This window comes from Ahaetulla prasina, chromosome 5 (genome assembly GCF_028640845.1).
Source record: "Ahaetulla prasina isolate Xishuangbanna chromosome 5, ASM2864084v1, whole genome shotgun sequence".
Classification (NCBI taxonomy): domain Eukaryota; kingdom Metazoa; phylum Chordata; class Lepidosauria; order Squamata; family Colubridae; genus Ahaetulla; species Ahaetulla prasina.
The window spans coordinates 60842238-60867815 of NC_080543.1; the positions used below are offsets into that span (position 1 = coordinate 60842238).

At 39.2% G+C, this 25578-nt stretch overlaps 2 protein-coding genes across 2 annotated transcripts in view; one reads left to right on the forward strand and one right to left on the reverse strand.

Annotated features, from left to right (window-relative positions):
- TMPRSS3 (transmembrane serine protease 3) overlaps positions 1-11456 on the reverse strand; it is a 36145-nt gene extending 24689 nt beyond the window's left edge. The window contains exons 1-8 of the mRNA XM_058186225.1: positions 11439-11456; positions 9079-9223; positions 5574-5681; positions 4252-4368; positions 3106-3229; positions 2406-2531; positions 1349-1392; positions 765-930 (exon numbers count right to left, since the gene is read on the reverse strand). Coding sequence (XP_058042208.1) covers positions 765-930; positions 1349-1392; positions 2406-2531; positions 3106-3229; positions 4252-4368; positions 5574-5681; positions 9079-9223; positions 11439-11456 — 848 coding nt within the window. The remainder of the gene's footprint in view (positions 1-764; positions 931-1348; positions 1393-2405; positions 2532-3105; positions 3230-4251; positions 4369-5573; positions 5682-9078; positions 9224-11438) is intronic.
- Positions 11457-16746: 5290 nt separating this feature from the next.
- UBASH3A (ubiquitin associated and SH3 domain containing A) overlaps positions 16747-25578 on the forward strand; it is a 43221-nt gene continuing 34389 nt past the window's right edge. Inside the window, exon 1 of the mRNA XM_058185532.1 lies at positions 16747-16859. Within this exon, the coding sequence (XP_058041515.1) occupies positions 16747-16859 (113 nt within the window). The remainder of the gene's footprint in view (positions 16860-25578) is intronic.

The window sequence follows — 25578 nt, forward strand, 5'->3', positions numbered from 1 at the left end:
TGTTTTTCCTTGAAGACGTTTCATTTCTCATCCAAGAAGCTTCTTCAGTTCTGATGTCTTCGAAATGTGTTCAAGGAAAAACAAAGCACGTTGTCTCTTGAAAAAGCACCTTTGGGAAAACCATGACCTGGATGACTGAGAATCTCTACAGATAGCCATTGCTTGAACATAGCCATTGAAATATAACTCTGAGTGATTCCGTAAGAAAAGTAGAAAGAAAATATAGGGTTTCTATTGGCACTGTTGCAGAAGAACCAAATTATTGTCTCTTAAGTAATATGAAATTATAATTGCATCATTTTGTAAGTGAAAATGACTTTGTATCACATCTATTCACTTTTTAAAAGTTTCTTATAGCCTACATCCAGCCATTCAGGCCCAATCAGAATAAGATGGCAATAATTAGTTGCCTCTCTATATCACACCAGTATTTTGGAAAACAATCAAGGAAAGTTGATTCCCATGTCATTGCTGTAATGAAAAGTACCTATAACTAAAATATACAGATGATAAATGTTAATGCTTTGCTGAAACAAAATGCGAAGCAGCATGGTAAGGTTAAAAAAACAACAGAGAGACCACCTTTTCAGAAGATGGCAAATATATATAGAGGCTGAACCCATGAAGACCAAAAAGATAAAACTCAGATAATATCCAGTGTGAGAATTTATATGGATGTATTTTGGAACAAGGAAATCGGAACAGGAAACTGGAGATAACATCACAAAATGTGTAGAAAATAGTATTCTAGATGGGATGCTTACTCATAAACACAGTGGGCTGCTGTAACAATCCACCGTGGGGTGATGACTGACCCCCCACACAAATGATATCCTTGAAACTGAAGGCTGGCTTGCCATGGCCATTGCTGGAGCAGGGACACATTTCCACCGACAATACGTGGGGAGTACCAGATCCTGGTACCACATGCTGGCAGAATGAAAAAATAAAATCACTGGCATATACCGGTCACTATAAAATGCCCATTCTTAATTTATCTAATAGAAAAGATTTAATCTTTCTACTTCTGAATAATCCTGAATTGGGATCTTATTCATCTAAATGATTGTTGTTGCTGTTATCCCTATTTTGTCCTTATCATTTTAGGGGACTGCAGTTATACCAAACATGCTAATAACTGAGGCATCACCACCAGAAAGTTCTCCTCCATAAGATTCACAGAAATTAATTGAAACTGATAATCTTGTTTTGTATAGCTGCCCTTCATTAAAACTAAACTTGCACACAATGATTTTTTTCCAGTCTTTATATTTGAATATCTGCATTCTTCCCTAGTTCATGTGAGGAAATTGGGTTAATATTCTATACCATTTCCCAAATCACTTACCTAAACATTTTAAGACAATTACATTGCCTGAAATACATTCCTCTCTGAAAAAAGAAAAAAGTAAAGACTATTACTTGTTCTTTCCCTGCCAGCTTTATCCATCAAAATACCATTTATTCAGTCTATAAGTTTAAACTAGCCTTCCTAAATTCATCTTTTCCAAATGTATTAGGACTACAACTCTCAGAATTCCCAGATAACTTTCATTTTTTTGCCTAGAAATTCTAAGAGTTACCATCTTTCTTTCTTTCTTTCTTTCTTTCTTTCTTTCTTTCTTTCTTTCTTTCTTTCCTTTTTCCTTCCTTCTTTTTCATATTTCTTAATTGCCCATCTCCCTTGGAGATATATTCAAAATACATTTGAAAGGGACTAACTGGCAATGATTGGTTTAAACAAGAAAGATTACTGGCTCAATCTTGTAAGTATTTTGTCAGCATAGTCTTCACAACACCAATATGAGTTCATCACTGGAAGTCTGAATTTCCATATTTAATACATATTTCCACATAGATATATGGAAAGAGTTACTTAATATATGAGCACTTCCTTTCCATATTAAAATCCAAACAGGGTAAAATAGAATCTCCCAGATGTAAATTCTTTAGTGTTCTCTGACCCCAGATCATGAATAATGATATACATGATTTTGGATATAAGCGAGGTCACATTACTTACACAAAGCCTTTACATGGACACGTGTTGCAATTAACTCCGGGAAGAGACTGGCCATTTTAATTAATTTATTGCTACTTGTTCCCTGCAAAGACTTAGGAATGAGAATTGAAATGAATAATGACTTTTATTTTAGTTGTTCTATTCAACTGAAGATGGGAAAACATTTTAAATCAATGAATATTTCCTTTAGAACAGGAATCAATGCGTATTAAGAATTTGCCAATTGAAATATGGTGAAGGCCCAGTAACACAGGGCGTCTTATCTAACAGCATTATGTGATGGTTCATGCATGCAGATAATGTAAGTTTAGATTCTGCAGTTCCATGGAAGCCCATGGAGCCCATTTGCATGTCTTTCTGAAGCTAAGCATCTGAAACATACCGTAAATCAGTAGCATTTTGTGGTGATGTTAGTTGATCAGCTGATAACCAATGATTTGCAGTAACAAAATATTTCTGGAACTCATTCTCAATGGCAGTCACTGGGAAGCCAGATGAGCTTACAAAACTGTAGAAGGTAAGAATTAACCAATATGTTCAAGTACAACGTTCATGTTTAACTCTTAGATTTAAAACTTCTTATATTACCTGGCTTTTGAAATCTGGGATAATTTATAATAGTAAAACAAATCTAATGCAGGATAGCAAATCTACAACTTTCTCAGAATGCTGGCATTTCATTCTCGTCAGCATCCCCAGCATCTCCTCCATATATTATAGCACCAGCATCCCATTCTTCCTTTTGCAGCAGAAACACTATTTTATCATGTGCCCTGTTCTGCACAGTTGTAAACATTGCAAAGAGAAGGCCGACATCTCCAGTGCTACACTGTGTCAAAAACTCCTGGCAGGTTTACCATAATTGTCAGCAACACCAAGCCTGTTGCATTTTGGCAAAGTTTTTCTAACATTTTGAATATCTTGAGAAACTGTTGTTGCTTATCAAAACCAGTAATTTTGAAAGAAACCCCAAACGCAAAAGCTAATTCAACAAAGATGTTCACTGTATATCAAAAACTTTCAAAATTACATTTTGACTTATTTTGTTTCCATTGTCACTTGACAAAATTGCTAAGTAATACCTTGAAAATCCTAAGTATTTACATGTAACTTTCCCATAGTTGTCTTTCCAGCCATCGGAACACACAGTCCGCCAGGTTCCAAAACTGAACACCTGCAGCACAGCCCTTTTGCCGCTCAGTCTGACTAGGGAGATACAAAAAAAGTCAGCAGATGTTTAATAATTATTATTGTAAGGACAGGACAACTGCAGCGGCTGCGTGCTTCTTGCTTTTCTCTCTTTACGCTATTTGGGTAAGACTTCCAGTAGACTAGTTCAGGAAGTAAAATATAATATTGTGCATAACTTTGTTATGTGATTTTTTAAAGAAAAAATTTTCAATCAATGCTGCTTCTGGAATGAATGAACCCTCTTTAACATTTGCCACCCCTTTGTGGCAGGCTCAAGGAAACAAGCTCCACAACTAATACTGGAGCACTACTTTATTAATAAATAACAAAAACTTGAAAATATAGCTGCTTTCTTCCTCCCTTTCTTTTATGCTGTATGACTGTAATTTTGTTGCTTGTATCCTTACAATTTATATTTATGTTGTTTCCTGATTGCTTATTTGTACCTTATGACTATCAATAAGTGTTGTACCTTATTCTTGATGAACATATTTTTTTTATGTACTTATGTACTCCGAGAGCGTATGCACCAAGAAATTCTATTCTATTCTATTCTATTCTATTCTATTCTATTCTATTCTATTCTCAAGAGAGTAAAGACAGAGCTGGACTGAGCTCTTTATAATGTTTTCTTCCTGTCTTGGACTTAAATTACCTTTCTTCACATAGTTTCTGCAAGGTCATCTCTACAGCTCTTTTCACCATTGTATAAAATGGTAGCTTTTCTGCACATGTTCAGTTAAAATTGTAGTTCCTGATGAATGCACAATAAAGAAATGTATTCATATCGGCAGGACTTTTAAATTCTCAAAATTAAAAAAAGACTCCACTGAGAAGGAAAAATTATATGTATGTTATTATTTCCTCCACAAAAGGGTCCGCTGGAGCTAATATTTTTCTCCTTTTAGTAATGTAGAATATTATCTATAGTGCAAAACTTAATGTGGAAATTGCCGCAGATTAGTCATTCTTTTTCATTTCAAAACAAGACTTGAGGGGAAATAGCACATAACATCCATAATAAAACTGAATGTTACCACATCTGTACTCATCTTCTCCATCTTTGCAATTGAAGACGCCATCACACCTTGCTGTTTGATCAATACATTTAAAGGAAGATCTGCACTGAAACCTCCCGTTGCAATTGAAATAAACTGAAAAAAACATATTGTATTAAATCAACACAAGTTCCAGATTTATTAAAAAATGTACATGTGAAGAAAAGAGATGCATAGGGAAGAAATGAAAAGGGGTACATTGAAGAATCATCTGTGGTTACAAATGTTATTATGCTATTCATTCAAAATACCATCTACAGTGAAACAGCAACATTTAGATATTTGATTGGCCCTCACAAATTGGAACCTTCCTCTCTTTCTCTTATCATTGGAAAGAAGGAAATGTTATCATTGTTTTGTGATGGAAGTGAAAATAAAAACCCATTCCTTTCTCTAACTTTCTCCTTCCAGATTCTCCTTCCTTCCCATTTGCTTTTCCTCCATGCCCTCATACGGCAACAAAAATCAGCTATACAATGTGACATGGCTAACACTCATTCACTGTCAATAAAAAATATTTACATACAGGTAGTCATTTGTGAGCCTGTCTATTCCCCATATGTTTTATAACCCAGTCCTTCTATATTGAAAGCTTTGTGTGAACTATAAAGCTTAGTTAATTATTTTCCCCTGTTTTTTCTTAGTTTATGGTAGCTCTTAAAATGAGACACTATTCCATAATAAAATAGAAGCTGGGGGAAATCCAGTGCCACTTCAACTTTGCTGATACTTGGATGAATAAAGGTGATATTATGTGTGATCAATGTGACTGCATGCCCCCAAGAAAGATAATCTATGTATGTTGACATTTGCATAGCAATAGAAAATTTGGCAAACTTTCAGGTGCATGACCTTGTGAAAGAAAGTTAGCAGATATCTGAAATACTTAGGAAAAAGTGGGAGTGCAACAAAATTGAAATGATATAATGAGTCTCAAGAAGGCTTTGACTCTCTGCAACAACCTGTTTCCCAGGGCTGAGGGTTGCCTTCAGGGTAGCTGAGGTCATGTTTCCATGACCTCCCAGGCAATTTGTACTTTGGCCAGGTTTCCTGGGAATCATTGAGAACTGAAGTCCAACATCTCTGGAGCACATCAAGTTGAGGGAAGACCAGACTACACTTATTAATGACTGTCTTACTTTACAAAGCTCATGAGAGTTTTTTTAGCAGCACTATTTCAACAGCAATAATTCAAGATGCAACTTTTAGTATCCAATTAATATTATTCTTGGCGGGAGATTCATGAAAAATGCAAACTGCTTGATGGTTAACTGAGAACCTAATAAATAATTTGTACTCACCACTCAAGGCAATGGCTGTTGCTATGATTAAAGTGAGAAATAAGGCAAGGATAAAGGGAAGCAGCCTTAGTGGAATTAAAAAATGGCATCGAGGCACTGCGATCTCTTCTGGGAATCAAACAGAAAAGTGAGAAATAAAGAAGTCTAAAAAAGCATGCAATTATAAGATTTTACTGTATACCAAAATAACATTTTAAAAGACCCCAGATTCCTTCATATGAATTTACATACAAAGGCTTGAAACCTATTTCTAAAAGGAAAACTTTTTGTTGATGATGAGAAGGAGCCTGATAGCATCTTTTAACAGTAAATTTTATTAAAAGGCATGCATGGACTGGTTAAATTAGTACAGGATTTAAAGTTGGTATAAGAATTATTCAGATTACAAGTACCTCTTCAAATAGCATGTGTAATATGTTGAAAAAAGCCTTTCTTAAGGCCTTTTAAAATAGCCTTTTGATGTATGTGAGCTCCACAGCCTCTCATTCTGTGACATATATATTATATTATATATTATATTTATTTGATTTTTATACCGCCCTTCTCCCGAAGGACTCAGGGCGGTGTACAGGCAGAATAAAACCAACAAAGAACAATATACAATATACAAAATTAAAATCAGTTAAAAACTTATTAAATGAGCCTGAAAAATTTAAGAAATTTACCATAAAACCAATAACCCCATTAAAATTGCTAAAAATTTAAGTTTAAAATTTCATTCAAGCCAGCCCCGCGCGAATAAAAAGATATGTTTTCAGTTCGCGACGAAATGTCCGAAGGTCAGATATCTGGCGTAAGCCCGGGGGGAGTTCGTTCCAGAGTGTGGGGGCCCCCACAGAAGGCCCGTCCTGGGGCCACCAGCCGACATTGTTTGGCGGATGGCACCCTGAGAGTCCCTCTCTGTGAGGCGTGCGGGTCGGTGGGAGGCATGTGGTAGCAGTAGGCGGTCCCGTAAGTACCCAGGTCCTAAGCCATGGGCGCCTTAAAGGTCGTGACTAACACCTTAAAGTGCACCGAGAGGCCACAGGTAGCCAGTGCAGCCTGCGCAGGAGAGGTGTTACATGGGAGCTGCGTGCAGCTCCTCTATCACCAGCGGCTGCGTTCTGGACTAACTGAAGCCTCCGGACGCACTTCAAGGGAGCCCCATGTAGAGAGCATTACAATAATCAGCGAGAGGTAGCAGGCGCATGAGTGACCGTGCATAAGGCATCCCGATCAAGGAAGGCGCAACTGCGAACCAGGCGAACCTGGTGGAAGGCCCTCCTGGAGCGGCCGTCAAATGATCTTCAAGCGACAGCCGGTCATCCAGGAGGACACCCAAGTTCGCACCCTATCCTTTGGGGCCAATAACTGCCCCAACAGCCAGCAGCGGTTGCAGCTGGCTGAATCGGGATGCCGGCATCCACAGCCACTCCGTCTTGGAGGATTAAGCTTGAGCCTGTTTCTCCCCATCCAGACCCGTCGGCCTCCAAACACGGGACAGCACTTCAACAGCTTCATTGGGGTGGCCGGGGTGGAAAAAATACAGCTGGGTGTCGTCAGCGTACTGCTGGTATCTCACCCCAAAGCCACTGATGATCTCACCCAGCGGCTTCATATAGATGTTGAACAGCAGGGGCGAGAGGATCGACCCCTGCGGGACCCCACAGGTGAGGGCCCTCGCGGGCGGCCTCTGCCCCCCCCTCCACACCGTCTGCGACGGTCGGAGAGATAGGAGGAGAACCACCGATATACGGTGCCTCCCACTCCCAATCCCTCCAACCGGCGCAGCAGGATACCATGGTCGATGGTATCAAAAGCCGCTGAGAGGTCTAACAGGACCAGAGCAGAGGAATAACCCCTGTCCCTGGCCCTCCAGAGATCATCCACCAATGCGACCAAAGCCGTCTCTGTGCTGTATCCGGGTCGGAAGCCGGACTGGAACAGGTCCAGATAGACATCTTCATCCAGGTACTGGGGTAGCTGTCGAGCCACAGCACTCTCTACAACCTTCGCAACAAAGCGAAGATTGGAGATCGGACGATAGTTACTTAAAATAGCTGGGTCCAGAGAAGGCTTCTTAAGGAGGGGTCTCACCACCGCCTCTTTCAAGGCGGCGGGGAAAACTCCCTCCAACAAAGAAGCATTGATAATCCTCTGGAGCCAGCCTCGTGTCACTTCCTGAGTAGCCAGTACCAGCCAGGAAGGGCACGGGTCCAGTAAACATGTCGTGGCATGGAGCCTCCCCAATAACCTGTCCACGTCCTCGGGAGCCACAGGATCAAACTGATCCCAAACAGACTCAACAAGACGTGCCTCCTCTCCCCCGCTTGGATCATCCCAAATTCGGTCCAAATCGTCCCGGAGCTGAGCGATTTTATCGTATAGATAACATGGCTTCTTTCTTCCAAAACAGTTACCCTGAGATCTTTAACCTAGAGTGTCCTGGATTACCTTTGTCCTTATTTGAATCCTGATATCAAATTTGCATCCATTAGTACTTTAACTTAAGATCTGTCTATTGTAGAATCAGAATGACATTGCTGGTAGATAATGACATATATCCCATTAGCGAAAGAGCATGTGAACCTAATGTGTGAAGTTGTTGGAGCTCGTGATATTGGTATAAATGTGTGGGGAAAGTAGATGCTTGGTTTTGTTGCAAGGTTTAATGTTGCAAGATTAATATCTTCACAGGCACCCTCTGACTTTTGGATACTATACACTGACATACATTTCTTTCTATAGTATTTTTAACAGTATTTCATTTTCATCTCCCATCAATACTTTATTTCTAAACAAAGTATGTATGATTTAATTTTGAAAAGTTGTGACAGAAAACAGACTACAGTGAATTGTACAATCCAGAACTTTATTAGAAACAAGAACAAAAAAATGAATTTGCATATGATGGGACTTTTGAATATTCATAAAATGACCATCATGAATTTCAAAATATTCATTTATTAAAAGAAAGCAAAAAAAATCACTTAAATAATCTTAAAACAACCAAGAGTTTAAGTACAAAACAAGGGTGGAGAGAGAACCCAAATCTACATCAGGGTTGTGTCCCCAAAACAAATGTTATGCTTGTTTTGTAGAAGACTTATTCCAACAAAGATGCTACAATCTGTTTTTATTCTGAAAGGTTTGAAAACTATCTATATGCAGTTCATAGACAGAACTCAAGGCACAGATATTCAAGGCAGAGCTGTGAATAATTTTCAGAATTGTATGACTATTACTGTTATTTCCATTCTTTCATTCAAATTCAGGAAGAAGGATCCTGAATAGTAATGAATGTGTTCACTTATACCATTCTCTTTTTAACTCTACCATGTTTTTTCAGTTTTCCTGGTATCTATCCTTCTTCTAAAACCAGACAAGCTAAAATATGTCAGACATGTTTGCTAGAAGAAAGAAAAAGCCAAACATTAGTATAAAAAGGAAAAGTACAGAGCTTAAAGAAGATTTGGAGAGGCAACAACCTATACTGTATTACATCAAAGAATTCTATGCTTCTTACCATTTTCATTTTCACTGTGATCTACTTTTGCTTGCTGTATACAGAGTATCCTTTCATAGCAGAAACAAATATTAGAATCTGGCAGTTCATCTTCTGCAGCAGAGGCAATTTCAGTGGCATCAAGACTGGAATCTGTTCTTGGGGCCTAGATCAGGGTAAGTATATATGTCTTGTGAGTCCCCTAATCAACTGCAGTACAGTAAGTCTATCTTACGTTTCAGGATTGTTGGAAGGATTCTGGCTAAGTAATGCATATGAAAACCGAGCATAAGCATTAAGTATATGTATATGATGAATCAAATCTCACCCCTAGTGTAGATTAATTATGTGCAAATATTTTAAATATGACCTACTTAAATGCATACCATTTCTTTTCAAAATGCTTCTTGAACAAATAAGGTTTCAGTTTAATATTGTCTGTAGAAACTATAATAGAAACAATGGAAATAGCTGACACAGAGGTATATCTGAAATGGGAAGACAAAGGATTTATTATTCATTTCCCCTGTAACTTCCCTTCCTCCTGAAGAAGGTTACATCCTTCAAACCTGATCCATACTTTTGGACTGGATTTGGAGGAAGTAAGAATGCTGGGTGAAGGAATAACTGTTGAAAATTAGTGCCTCCTCATTACATTGATGAATGTCTTCTGTGGGGAGACAGAATTTACTGTATGTCCCCCAATAATTATATTTTCTCTGGAAACATGTTGATGAAGAAAAAAGATATTCTGCTCATAGCATGATTATAATTCTGCAAAAAAATATGTTAAATAAAACAAGTCCTTAGCACTAACATGATTTCCATTACTCTGAACTAGTTCTTTTGGTGTGTACATGAACTTTTCTTGAGGAGAATTCTTCCATTGTGCACATAGAGTTGATGCACCACCTTTGTGTACATGTATCCATCTCTGCACATATGGGTGCCAGGTAACACACATGACAATTAGTGTTGTGAACCTGTTCCTAAATAAATTCATACTCTACCCACAATCCTCACTAATTTGAAAATGGCATTGCCCAGTGTTAGAATCTATTTAACTTGTGGTTGAGTAAATCCAGTGGAGAGCTGAATATGCAGCTGGATTAACAGTGATAATTTTCCTGCAACAGTCTGGTACTATGGAAGTGAATGAATGTGCTCTTATACTCCTCTCATTTAGCGCATTTGGATTTCAAAGAGTAGTCTACAATCAGAAATAACCGGGTACACAATCTATTGTATTCTAGACCACTGTATTCAACACCACTGACAATGCTGCTACTCTGCAAAAAGACCTTGGCTATGTGTCAGAATGGTCAAACAATTGGCAACTCCAAATCTCAACCAACAAAGGCTCTGTCTTATACACTGGCAAAAAAAAAATCAGAACACAAAATATAAGCTGGATGGATCACTCTGTCAAAGACCTTGGAGTACTCATCTCAAATAATCTAAGAGCCAGAGCTCACTGTAACAGCATTACTAAAAAATATTAAGAGTTGTTAACTTAATTTTGTGTAGCTTCTTCTCTGGTAATATTGAACTGCAAACTAGGGTATACAAAGAACTAGGGTTCTGTCTGGAACCCACACTGCATATCGGTCATTAATACAATCAAACGAATCCAGAGATATTTCACAAGAAGAGTCCTCCACTCCTCTGCTCGCAACAAAATACCTTACGCCACCAGACTTGAAATTTTGTGCTTAGACAACTTAGAACTTTGCCATCTTCGATCTGACCTAAGCATAGTACATAAAATCATCTGCTACAATGTCCTACCAGCCAATGAATACTTCAGCTTCATCCAAAACAGTACAAGAGCACACAATAGATACACACTCGTGGTAAAACAATCCAAACTAGACTGCAAAAAATACGACTTCAGTAACAGAGTGGTCAACGCCTGGCATGCACTACCTGACTCTGTGGTCTCTTCCCAAAATCTCCAAAATTAGACTTAGTCTACTGTAGACTTCACCCCATTCCTAAGAGGTCTGTAAGGGGTGTGCATAAGCACACCAGTGTGCCTACAGTCCCTGTCCTAATGTTTTCTTTTATTTGTATCATTTTCATGTATATATAATTATGTTTACATTTTTATCTGTCATAAAATACATGCTTGACAAAATAAACAAACAAACAAACAAACAAATAAATAAATAAATAAATAAATAGACTGATGTTTTCTACACCATCATGTGAGTTCAAAAAGACTTGCCCTCATCTGGTTCCTGTCTACTTCTCTCTAGGGGGACTTTGTGGACAGAACCAGCGATAGTCGAAGAAACAAGTTTCCAAAATGTGGCACACAATGAAAAATAGGGGGGAAAAAACATTTTAACCCTCTTTCTTCTTTCCGGGGTTTCACTTACCTGCTCCATTGAACTCATCCTGAAAAGCCTGAACGTTCCCTCTTTTCATTATAAAGGTTATCTAGCCAAAACTCCCACAGTATACTTTGCAAATATGTTCACTGACCCTTCAGGAATTGATAATGGACTCTTTGCACAGATGATCCTATGACTGGTGTTAATGTAATTCAATCAGACCAAAGATATCAGGTGGCCTAGAATGGCTTTGTTCCAAAGGCCAGGAAGGTAAAAAGGTGCCAGTCCTATTAATTAATTGTAACCAAGGGAAGGAAACATTTGAGGTAAATGCGAATATGTTCAAGAATCTTGGAAACTGCAGCCTTTACTTTTCAGGCAAAACAGTTGAAATTGATTATTGGATTGGTCAGATTGTCTTTAGTAGAAATTCTGCTGAGATGATAGCTAATAACACCTAATACATTATTTGTCTCTAGTCTCTCAAACAACAGAGACGAGATGCAGTTTCAGCGATACTGAAAAGATAGCAGTGGTCAGAAGAAGGAAAAACAACCTGCCTATCATAAGCCTATAACCATAAGCTTCCCCCAGGACTTCGCCAACTTCTTGACCTCCGAACCTTTCGCCGCGAGCTTAAGACACATCTATTTATTTGCGCAGGACTGGACTAGATTTTAAATTCGAATTGGTTTTAATGGGGATTTTATTATTTTTATTATTATCGTTTTAATTATTCGGCCAATTATAATAAGTTTTTTAATGGATGTTTTTATTTATATGTTTATATGTATATTTTTATCTGGTTGTTAACCGCCCTGAGTCCCTAGGGAGATAGGGCGGTATAAAAATACAAAAAATAAATAAATAAATAAATAAAATAAGATCCAGGATCTTTCATGATCTTTTGCAATGCATGTAAATCCTAAGTCTGGGCAAGAAATTAAAGAATTATGAAGTGTGTATGAAAAGCTTCACGCCAATTAAAATATTTAGATAAATGGACAATTGGAGTACTGCTAGAGACTTTATGTTTTTTTGTCTTATGTAGAAATAAAAAAACCTTTGAGACAATGGGTCTTGCAGAGAAGGACATTTATTGTTTACCTCAGTGGGTGCCAGAAGAAATGTTCAATGACTAAACTGGGCAATAAAGAGTGATACAGTTTCTGTTTGTACTACAACAACAAAAGTTGCAAATTGGACAAGTTGCACAAGTGTTCTATTTTACAGGATGATTATTACATTACCTCACAAGTATGAGAGACATGAATTGAAGAGATTCTGGCAACCAAAGATGTAGTTTATCATCCATCATCCACCATCTATCTATCTATCTATCTATCTATCTATCTATCTATCTATCTATCTATCATTGATCTATCTATCTAAAACATTTATGTAGTCACCCATCTTTCAGCCCACTGTGGGTGGCTCCCAATAAAAGATCAGAAGACAAATAAAATCAAAGTAAAACTATAAAGCTAAACACATTAAAACATTTAAAAAGGTAAAGGTTCCCCTCACACATACGTGCTAGTCGTTGCCGACTCTAGGGGGCGGTGCTCATCTCCGTTTCAAAGCCGAAGAGCCAACGCTGTCCAAAGATGTCTCCATGGTCATGTGGCCAGCATGACTCAACGCCAAAGGCGCATGGAACGCTGTTACCTTCCCATCAAAGATGGTCCCTATTTTTTCTACTTGCATTTTTACGTGCTTTTGAAACTGCTAGGTTGGCAGAAGTTGGGACAAGTAACGGGAGCTCACCCTGTTACACGGCAGCACTAGGGATTTGAACCGCTGAGCTGCCGACCTTTCAATCAACAAGCTCAACGTCCTAGCCCCTGAGCCACCGCTTCCCTTATTAAAACATTAAAAACAACAAAAATATTGCACCAAGTCAGACTTCTAATGTGCTGTCATCCAATCTTATCCCAGAACTTGGGGGAAAAGCCAGAACTTCCTGAAAGCTAGGAAGGTGCCTGCTGAATTTCAGGAGGCAGAGTGTTCCATAGGGCAAGGGCTGCCATGGAAAAGGCACACTTCCAAGCTCCAATCAGATGGCAATATTTGGGGGGAAGGACCAGGAACATGCCCACTGTATCTGACCTGATAAAATGGGTAGGTATTCTTACGAAAATGTAATCCCGCAGATAACCTGGCCCTTACCATATAGGGATTTAAAGGTGATGACCAGCACCTTGAATTGCACCAAAAAGAAAGAAAAAAACCCTGGAAGCCAGTGCACCTCATACAACTGAGGTGTTACATGGGCAAATGTAGGGACCCCCATTACTGTGAATGCTACAGTTGAAGTGTCTGGATGGTATTCAAGGACAACCCACATAGAGCACGTTGCAGTAATCCAAACAGGAAGTGACCAAGGAATGAGTGGCTGTGGGCAAGGTCTCCTTGTTCAGGAAAGAGCACAATTGAATTCTCATATAATAATTACAAGTTATGCACATCAGCAGGGATGAAATAGTATTTTTCCTGAAATTCATAAGTGGGATTTTGACCCAGTATTTTCAGAAGAACTTTTATTTATTTTTGTCGTGTCCCACTCCTCTGCTGACAGCTGGGTCAGGGAAATCCGAATCAGGTGTGCCTCTGCAGCTCTGCCAAAGTCCTAGCAAAGTCCTCAGGGCAGGCAGGAGACCAGAAAATGACTTCAGCAAGATATGTTTAGACTTTGCCTGACTCAGAGAATGCCAGAAAGCAGATCCTTTATATAGGCCATGGGGTGTGGCTCCATGACTCAGCACTTATCCAGGCCTGCCCCTCCCTTCCTTCTGTTGCCTCCGCCTATCAAGTCTTCTGACGCGAGGGTCACTCCAGTCGGCAGCTATTGGCAATTGACCTTCCTCAGGCTCACATGCTGTGGAGGAGGGGGAGGGGTCTAGTTGCTCCGTTTGCCTGGGCATGGAGCCAGAGCTGGGGGCTGGAGGTATTTCTTCCTCTTCAGCCTGTCTGGGCATGGAGCCAGGGCTGGGGCCGGGAGGCATACTAGAACATTCCTCCGTGTTCGGAAGCAGATAAGAAGACCCCGGCTGAGGTGAGATTGGACGAAACACAACAATTTTATTTTTATTTGTCATATATAAGCACAAGCATGAAAATAACTATATAATATATAAGCATATATATGAGCATAAGTATGTAATAACTATATTAATTGGATATAATGAAAGGAAACAATAGGACAGGAATGGTAGGCACGTTTGTGCTCTTATGCACTCCCTTATGCATTCTATTGCTCAGCAATAGAATGCAAGCAGGAGATCCTGTCTCCTTTTTAAAATCCTGTGCAGCAGTTTGTCATAGCAGGGAATATTAAACTTTTCCAACCTGGGTTTATGCATATGTCTTAGCCAACAACTTCCATTAATGGTAGTCAACAAAATTAGTGGTTGGAGATTATGAGGAATCTACTGTACTCCAGAACATCTGGAGAGTCTACGTGCAGATTCCAATCTACCATAAATCAACTTCATGAGTTTAATTACAAATGATGATTGAACATAGAATACACATTGTGAAAGAGTGGGAAGAGAACAAAAAACAAACAAACAATCTAAATAAGATTATAACTCAAAGAACACAACACTTATCTACTTTGGAAAGGGGGGCCTAATGTTTTGGATAAAGTTATATTTTTCCTGAAAGATTATTGACTTAATTCTAATTTTATTAAGAAGCCTTGTCATTAGCTTTGATGCGTACACTAATTGTCCATTTCCAAGAATTGTCAGATTATGCCTTAAATAATCTCAGAACAACAGTGGTTCTTAATTATAGTGTCACTACTAAAAATTCAGCAAGAATACTTGGAAGATAGCAGTACATATCTCCCAAGTATTCTATTCTACCTTAAGTCATTTAGGAGCTCCTGGAGAAAAGCTTTACGTCAGAGTATATTCATCAACTTGAATAGGACATGGTAACAAGGTCAGTCAATGTATAGGCATAGCAACTAAGTCAGCCAATGAGGGCTGTTTGGGAGCTGAGACCGACTGGAGCCAGGGTTGTCTTAGTCTGCAGCTTCTGAGTCTGTGCAGAGAAACTGAAACTAGACTGTTCTGCTGAAATGAAACTAACTGTTCTCTCCTGCCTTGTGTTTTGCTTGTAAGAAGAATCTTTATTGGTATTGCACATTTATCTTCATGTATTATTATGTATATAAAGAAGTTAATGAATCCTGCTGTACCAGCCTGCCTGTGTGTGCTTTCTGGATTTGATTTTGCAAGAAACTCTGACACTTTAGGATCACAAATAAGAAGAAGACTATGTGGGAGTTAGCCCATAAGGATCTTACAGCATTATCCTTCAACGTATTCAGAAAAAAGCTCCACTGATTTTAGTAAGACTCATTATGAGCTGCCTATCTGTAAGCTGATTTTTTGCAGGGTTCCCTTATTTGTTGGGCTGCATTTAAATTTCCAATATTTTATTTCATTTTAATATAAGTTATATATTTTGTCTTTATTTTTTAAAGAAGAGAGTATAATAATAAAAAATCAAAATAAATCCATCTCTCATTATATTGTTTAATAGGAACAAACAATATATAATTCCTGCTGGCTTAAACTGCTTTTGAATAGGACTCCACAATAATTTGGATTTGTTTTGAAAAATATGATTCAGAACATACAGGGATAAGAATGTAGTACCTGCCTGCAGATACTTCATTCTTTAAAGCAACCACACCTTTTCCAAGGATAATATGGCTATGCTCTGCAAGTGCCACATGGCTCCAGGAAAAGGGGCAGGTATTTTAAATCCTTGCAGATAGACAATGCATTGTATTTGTGTTCCTGATCATCTTTGGGGAATTGAAACTGGACTGCCATAGAGTTCAATAAAAAGAATTACAAATCAAGAAACACTGACATGTAGTAATATGGAATGTAGCTAATTGATTGGTAATTCCTGCTGAAAGAGAGCCAGTTGGGTGCAGACACTAAAGATACCACCAACCACATCCTCTAATTTTGTCTTAGGCACAAAAGAGTGACTTTGGGCTATGGCAAACCATTCCAAAATCTTGCCAAGGAGCATACAGATACTAATCCAGGCTGTCTCCAGGACCCAAGACTAACTCAAAGGCAATATAAGTCATACCGAATCTGCTGCTATATATATAGATATAGCTATGTGTATAAAAATTCTGCTTTCCTTTCCCCCCCTCTTTGTAGTCTGCCTACTGTAAGAATTGTAAGAACCACAGCATTCTGTAAAAACAGGATATCAGCTTGTGTCAAAAAGACTGAAGGAGGTTTTGAGGGTTTGATTTTATCTTAGCGGACTCTGCCTCTCTTTCTCTATATACACATTTACAGAAGGAAAGGAAGAGATGGCGGCAGCTGAGACTCAGCTCTATTCAAAGGTCTTAAACAAGAGAAAAAACAGAAGTACCAATTCCTTACTGGAGCCTCTCTTGGCCAATGGTTTCTCTGTACATACAGCGTAAGTACAGTTATTATCACAGTCACAGAAATCCACCCTTTTATGTTTAGAAGAGCTGATGGAAAGAGCTTATAAGAAAAACATCTCACCCCCACCCTGTTTATGTGTTGGTTCCCAGTTCACCCAATTCCTGTTAATTTTAACATGTGAATATTTCTCAAAGTTTTAATGTTTATATATTTTTGGTTTTATTGTGTTGTAAGCCACCCAGAATTACTCAACCGTGAGATGGTCGGTATATTATTGTTTTAACCATTCTGTTGTGTCCGACTCTTGGCAATTTTATATGCAAGTGCTCTCCATGCTACCCAGCACAGCTTCTTTCAGTTGTTGGATGTTCATCTTTGTATCGGCTTTGATGGTATCAGGACAGCAAGTTCTTTGCTTGCCCTTCTTCTTGGTCTATTAAGCATTCCTAGCATCACTGATTTCTGCAAGGAATTTGCACACATGTCATTGCCAAAGTAAATCAGATGTATCTTGTGATTTTGGCTTCTAGTGATTTGTCTAGTTTTATACAGTTATGCACCGCTCTGTTGGTTGTCCTGGCTGTCCACGGTATATACAATAATTTATAGCAGCACCAAAGTTCAAATGCGGTATATAAATTTAATAAATAAATAAACAATTTAAAAGGCCACATGGAGTCATCAATTATTTATTTCTAGCATAGCATCTCCTTTGGGAACAAAGCAAATTCAGTTCTTGGATATGACAAATGATATGCCTACATTTTTCAGGTTAATCGGTTGGAGAAGATTATTTGGCAGTGTTGTAAAATTCAATCACAATATAATCTAAAGTAAACCTGGACCAAAGCAAAACAAATAAAAGATTAAAACTGGAAATTGCTTGGGATTTATTGAAGTTAAATTCTTAAAGGAGACAAAATGCTGGAAGCTCTTAAAACTATATGATAGTAAGCAAATGAATTATTGAATGTGTCATTTTGTGAGCACTCTTAGGCAGCACAGATAAAGACTAGGCAACCATTTGTTTGGGGTGCTTTGAATAGCAAACAGGCAACTAACTAAGTTAAATGAGCTACTGTACAATGTCTCTTCCAGCGTTCTGATTTTAAAATTCTAGGGGTGCTTTGAATGATTTCCTTTTGTTCTTGGATAGCCAATTTCTATCATTTGAATCCAAAAGCGCTAGCTTTTACATTGCTATGTAGCATACTAGGCATTCAAAGAATGCAACATATGAATAATTTTTACCGGCTGCTTTCAAATGAGTTTACTCTGATGAATTACTTCTTACAATGCAAATAACATTTTAGGAATAATTTCAGTTCAAAGGTTTAGTAGCAGGCTTGGGGAAAAACATTTACATTTCTCATTCACTTAAATATACTAAGGACCTCGTGGACTCATGTCTTTTCTGAGTAGGGACACAAAAAGATTTCCTGATTATTTCTCCTGGGAGGGAGATATTATTTTAGTTAGCGTGTAAATTAGCTTAGTTAGCTTATAGTTAACTACAATTTAAATTAGCTTGTAACATTTATTTGTCCATGGTCTCTGTCCATTGCTTCTTTAAAAATCAATATGTGTTTAATTGTTGTGTTTCTATGATTATTTTTATATGGGCTCTAACAGCTTCCTTATTAATGCAGTTGCTGCTAGTCACCTTCAGCTTTTTGGAGTAGAATGGCAGGACACACCGTGGTTCTAAATAAATACAATTCAAGAAGGCTGCAGTATTTGGATGACAACTGATGTAGGCCACAACCATGATATTCCTTGAAAGGTATCCAAGAAATAAAAGCTTCTTTGGTTTTTCTCTTCTGAAGGTGGAGAGAGAGCTCCAATTTCAGAGGGACAAACTCAGCTGCATAAAAGCCTCTAAAACAGGTTCATTCTGACATTGGGCCCAACATCAAACAAGGGCTAAAAAGGCATATCAATGGACATACTAAGAATACTGATGGATCCATTGCATCCTTCTCTCTCCCAGTCACGCCTACAAATGAGCTGCTAATCTATATCAGCTAAGGAATGAGTCTAAACCCGTGATGGGAACCTATGGCATGTGTGCCAGAGGTAGCACGCAGAGCCCTTTCTGTGGGCACACGCGCCATCACCCCCAGGTTTCCAAGGCGTGCATGCGCACAGGCCAGCTGATCATTGGGTTTCTGGTGCTCTGGCGCACGTGTGCGTGCATGCACGCACCTTCCAGTTTGGGCACTCTGTGCCTAAAAGGTTCACCATCACTGGTCTAAACTAATAATAGCTTCCTTTTGCTCAAAAGTAAAAGATAAATGATTCCCTGAGGATTTTACTTCCGCTAGTTGTTGCTGACCATAGGGGGCAGTGCTCATCTCCATTCAAGGCCATTGAGCCAGCACTGTCCAAAGACATTTCAATGGTCATGTGACCAGTATGATGTCATGGAGCGCTGTTACCTGCCTACTATAGCAGGGGTCTCCAACCTTGGTCCCTTGGTTCCTGGCTGAGGAACTCTGGGAGTTGAAGTCCACAAGTCTTAAAGGGACCAAGGTTGGAGATCCCTGCACTATAGTGGTACCTATTTATCTACTCACATTTGCATGCTGGTAGCTTGGCAGGAGCTGGGGCAAGGATGGGCGCTCACCCCATCTGATGGTGCTTGGGACTCAAACCTTTCCAGTCGATAAGCCCAGCTTCTTAACCACTGAGCCACTGCATTATCCTGTTTTTCCTAATTAATAGAACTTTTTAAAATAAAAAATAAAAGATCTTACCAGGAAGGAGGAAATAAATATTTTTTAAAATGTTTAATTTTATGCTATTGTAGAATTTTGGCTGGTATGGGTGGTCCTCGACATACGACCACAATTAAGCCCAAAATTTCTATTGCTAAGTGAGATAGTTGTTAAGTGAATTTTGCCCTATTTTTCAACCTTTCTTACCACAATTGTTAAATGATTCATCACAGTTATTAAGTTAGTAACAGTGATCATTTGACCCCAGGACACTGCAACCATCATAAATGTTGCCAAGTATCTGGATTTCGTTCATGTACCCATGGACAGCATGTGCCCATGCTGCAACGGTCATAAATGTGAAAAATGATCATAAGTCACTTTTTTCAGGGCCACTGTAACTTTGAAGAGTCATTAAACGAACTATTATAACTCAAGAACTATCTATAGTAAGGTTTACCAACCTTTACCTTTACCTTTTAAATGTCAGACTTTTGTAAAATCACAGACAGGATTTCTTTATTCAATATTTCTTAAGAAGAAGTAATCTAATTCTCTAATTAACCAGAACACAGTTTTCTAAAATTCAAGTATTCTGTAATCCTTGCATGCTGATGATTACAAGAGGAAATGTACAAGTGGTGGTTATTATCATGTGTAAAAACCATCTTTTTTTTTTTAATTGAAAAAGTTTTACAAAAAATTTTTTCCCCTTTCCCCCCCTCCTCCCTCCCTTCACAGACCTCCCCCCTCCCCCCCCCCCCCGACTTCCCGGAACAAACACAAGGTATAGTTAAAAATAAAACAAACATATGCTAAAAATTTTCCCCTCCCAACTCAATTATACTCCTACAATTCTCATCAGTTCCTAACCTCCCCCAAAACAATCAGAAATAATACATCCTAATCATTCAAAGGCAGTCTGATAACTCTTAGTCTGATATCTACTTTGAATATAGTCAATCCATTTTTTCCATTCCTTTAAGTATCTTTCTTACATATTGTCTTTCAAAAAGGCTTTTTTTTATCTCAGCCAAATTGGCAACTTTCAATATCCATTCTTCTATTGTAGGTACTTCTTTTTTCTTCCAATACTGTCTTATCAGTAATCTTGCCGCTGTTATTAGATTTAAAATCAATTTAGTCTCAATTACTGTACAGTCCATAATAATTCCCAGCAGAAAAAATTGCGGCAGGAACGTTTTCTTTTTCAGAACATTTTGTAAAATTCACCAAATTCTTATCCAAAAAGCCTTAATATCCTTACAAGTCCACCAAATATGAAAATATGTAGCGTCATCACAATTACATCTCCAACATTTGCTTGCATATCTGCATACATACACGATAGTTTCTTAGGATCTAAATGCCATCTATAAAACATTTTATAAAAATTTTCCCTTAAATTCTGTGCCGGCATAAACTTAACATTTCTAACCCAAATGTTTTCCCAAGTTTCCAATAATATTGGCTCCTGAAAATTTTGTGCCCACTTTATCATACAGTCCTTTACCAAATCCCTTTCAGAATCTATTTCAAGTAACACATTATATTATACAGTCTCTTTATATGCTCCTGGGATTGATTTCTAGTTTGCTTTACCAAATTTTCTTCATTCTGGACTATACCAATTTTCTGATCTTCCTTCCATCTAGCACGTAATTGCCCATATTGAAACCAAGTATAATTTTTCCCTTCTTCTTTTAATAGTGCAAAGATTTTAATTGCAAATTACCTCTTTCAATATACAAAAGATCTTTGTATGTAATCATTTCCTGATTCTGTTCTATATTTATATTCTCTATTGTATGTCTAGGACTTGCCCACATAGGAACCTTATAATTTAATTTATAAAAATATTTCTTCCAGACACGCAAGAGAGCAGTTCTTAACACATGATTTTTAAGCCGATGCGTTGGTTCCGTCCCAGGCGCCTGATGGACCCGGAGAGGTTCTGGACGGAGCTTGGGCCACTTCTTGAGGGTCTGGCTCACAGCACGTCTGAGGAACTTGTTGCGGCCTGGGAATGGGCCGCGGCGGGGGCCTTAGACCGTGTCGTGCCTTTGTGGCCTCTGATCCAGCGCAGGTCCCAACCGGCTCCTTGGTTCTCCGAGGAGCTGAGGGGGATGAAGCGCCGGAGAAGACGCCTAGAGAGTTCCTGGAGGTCTAGCCGTTCAGAGGCTGATCGGACACTAGTGAAGTCCTATAATAGAGCTTACCTAGTGGCATTGAGGGAAGCGAGGCGTTGCTACGCCTCCTCCCTCATTGCGTCGGCAGATAACCGCTCAGCCACCCTGTTTCGGGTGACTCGTTCCCTCCTTCACCAGGGGGAGCGGGATGACCCATTGCAGGGACGTGCTGAGGAGTTTAACGGTTATCTATACGATAAAATCGTTCAGCTTCGGGATGGTTTGGACCAAAATTGCGGTGACTCAGGTGAGACGTCTGAGGGTGGTCTTGGTGACATTGTTTGGGATGAGTTTGACCCTGTGGCTCCCGAGGACATGGACAGGTTGTTGGGTAGGTTGAATGCCACCACGTGTTTACTGGACCCGTGCCCCTCCTGGCTGGTGCTGGCCACTCAGGAGGTGACACGAGGCTGGCTCCAGGCGATTACGAGTGCTTCTTTGGTGGAGGGTGTCTTTCCGGCCGCCTTGAAAGAGGCGGTGGTGAGGCCCCTCCTCAAGAAGCCTTCCCTGGACCCGGCTGTTTTAGGTAATTATCGTCCGGTCTCCAACCTTCGCTTCGCGGCGAAGGTTGTAGAGAGTATGGTGGCATATCAGTTTCCCTTACACCTGGATGAAACTGTCTATCTAGACCCGTTCCAGTCCGGTTTCCGGCCCGGTTACAGCACGGAGACGGCTTTGGTCGCGTTGGTGGATGATCTCTGGAGGGCAAGGGATAGGGGTTGTTCCTCTGCCCTGGTCCTATTAGACCTCTCAGCGGCTTTCGATACCATCGACCATGGTATCCTGCTGCGCCGGTTGGAGGGATTGGGAGTGGGAGGCACCCTTTATCGGTGGTTCTCCTCCTATCTCTCCGATCGGTCGCAGACGGTGTTGACAGGGGGGCAGAGGTCGGCTCTGAGGCGCCTCACTTGTGGGGTGCCGCAGGGGTCGATTCTCTCGCCCCTTCTGTTCAACATCTATATGAAGCTGCTGGGTGAGATCATCAGTGGCTTCGGTGTGAGGTACCAGCTGTACGCGGATGACACCCAGCTGTACTTTTCCACACCGGGCCACCCCAACAAAGCTATCGAAGTGCTGTCCCGGTGTCTGGAAGCCGTACGGGTCTGGATGGGGAGAAACAGGCTCAAACTCAATCCCTCCAAGACAGAGTGGCTGTGGATGCCGGCATCCCGGTACAGTCAGCTGAGTCCACGGCTGACTGTTGGAGGCGAGTCATTGGCGCCGATGGAGAGGGTGCGCAACTTGGGCGTCCTCCTGGATGAACGGCTGTCTCTGGAAGATCATTTGACGGCCGTCTCCAGGAGAGCGTTCTACCAGGTTCGCCTGGTGCGTCAGTTGCGCCCCTTTCTAGACCGGGATGCCCTACGCACGGTCACTCACGCCCTCGTGACGTCTCGCCTGGATTACTGCAATGCTCTCTACATGGGGCTCCCCTTGAAGGGCATCCGGAGGCTGCAGTTAGTACAGAATGCGGCTGCGCGGGTGATAGAGGGAGCCCCTCGTGGCTCCCATATGACACCTATCCTGCGCAGACTGCACTGGCTACCTGTGGCCTTCCGGGTCTTGGTAACCACCTTTAAAGTGCTCCATGGCATAGGGCCGGGTTATTTACGGGACCGCCTACTGCTACCGAATACCTCTCACCGACCCGTGCGCTCTCACAGAGAGGGACTCCTCAGGGTGCCGTCAGCGAGGCAGTGTCGTCTGGCGACGCCCAGGGGAAGGGCCTTCTCTGTGGGGGCTCCCACCCTCTGGAACGAACTACCCCCAAGACTTCGTCAACTTCCGGACCTCCGAACCTTCCGTCGCGAGCTTAAAACACACTTATTCATCTGCGCAGGACTGGATTAGATTTTAAATTTATTGGTTTTAAATGGGTTTTATTTTTTATATTGTTTTTAAACATTCGGCCTTTTAGAATAAGTTTTTTAATTGTTATTTTAATCTGTATTTATGTGTTTTTATTGGCCTGTGAACCGCCCTGAGTCCTTCGGGAGATAGGGCGGTATATAAATACGATAAATAAATAAATAAATAAATAAATAAATAAATAAATAAATAAATAAATAAATAAATAAATAAATAAATAAATGCCTTATCTACTTTTTTGTCATAAATTAAATATGCATGCCATCCATATAGCAAGTCATAACCTTCTCTATTCAGAATTTTTCCTCCGTTAAATTAAGCCAATCACTTATTGCAGAGAGAGCAGCTGCTTCATAATATAATTTAAAATTGGACATCTTTAAACCTCCCCTTTCCCAAGAATCTTGAATTATTTTCATTTTAACCCTCGCTTTTTTACCTTCCCATATAAATTTATTAATTCCAGTCTGCCATTCCTCCAGATTTTTATCTTTCTTAATTATTGGTATCATCTGAAAGAGGAATAAAAATCTAGGTAAAACATTCATTTTGATAGCAGCTATTCTCCCCAACAACGATAATTGCAATTTTTTCCAAACAATTAACTCCTTCTGAACTTTTTGCCATAAAACCTCATAATTATTCTTATACAATTTCACATTTGATGATGTACTATAAACCCTTAAATATTTAACCTTTTTTACAATTTCAAATCCTGTTATTTCCTCTAATTTTTCTTTCTGTTGTCTGTTATCACTTTTGTTTTATTCTGATTTACCTTAAACCCTGAAACCTTCCCATATCGATCAATTATTTCCAAAAGAGATATACTTGAATTTATAGGGTTTGTTAAAGTAATCACCAAGTCATCTGCAAAAGCTCTCAATTTATATTCACGTTGTCTAACTTTAATTCCCTCTATCTCCTTTACTTCTCGTATTTTATCCAATAATGGCTCTAGAGTTAAAATAAACAATAATGGTGATAAAGGACATCCCTGTCTTGTTCCTTTCGCAATCTTAAAAGGTTCTGTTAAGTTACCATTAATTATAATCTGGGCTGTTTGCTCTCCATAAATTGCCCTAATTATTCTTACAAAACCATCTCCAAATTGCATCTTTTCTATTAATTTAAATAAAAAATCCCAATGCAATCGATCAAAAGCTTTCTCTGCATCGAGAAAAATAAATGCTGCTGGAATAAAAATTTTCTTTTCTAAATACTCCAATAAATTAACAATCTGCCTAACATTATTCCTCATCTGTCTCCCTTTTATAAATCCAGATTGATCAGTATGAATTCTTCACTGTAAAATTAACATTAATCTGTTAGCTATTATTTTAACAAAAATCTTATAATCATTATTTAAAAGTGAAATTGGCCTATAATTCCCAGGTTTAGAACAATCCTGTTCCTCTTTTGGTATCAATGAAATAAAAGAAGTTCTCCATGAGGGGGGATTTCCCCCTCCTAATTGTATCTGATTAAATAATTCCTTAAGTGGACCTAACATCTCATCCTGTAAATTCCTATAAAAACTTACTGTAAGCCCATCCGTACCAGGAGTTTTCCCCATTTTTAATTGTTTAATTACCAAAATAATTTCTTCAGAAGTTATAAGCCGATTGAGTTCTTCCCTTTATTCTAAAGTTAAATTTTTAACCTTATATTCCTTCAAATAATTATCAATATCCATGTTCAATATATTATCTTTAGCATATAAATTTGTGTAATATTCTAAGAAAGCTTTTTTAATTTTATCCTGTTGATATCTCTCTTTACCTTTATTTTCTATTTTTTTGATAGTGCGTTGTTTTTGTTTTTTCCTTAAAATGTATGCTAACCACCTACCAGGTCTATTTGCATTACAAAAAGTATTATGTTTGGCATATTGTATATTTGTTGCCACCTGGTCAGCCATTATCATAGTAAATTGACTCTGTAATAACTTTATTGCATCTTTAAGTTTTTGATC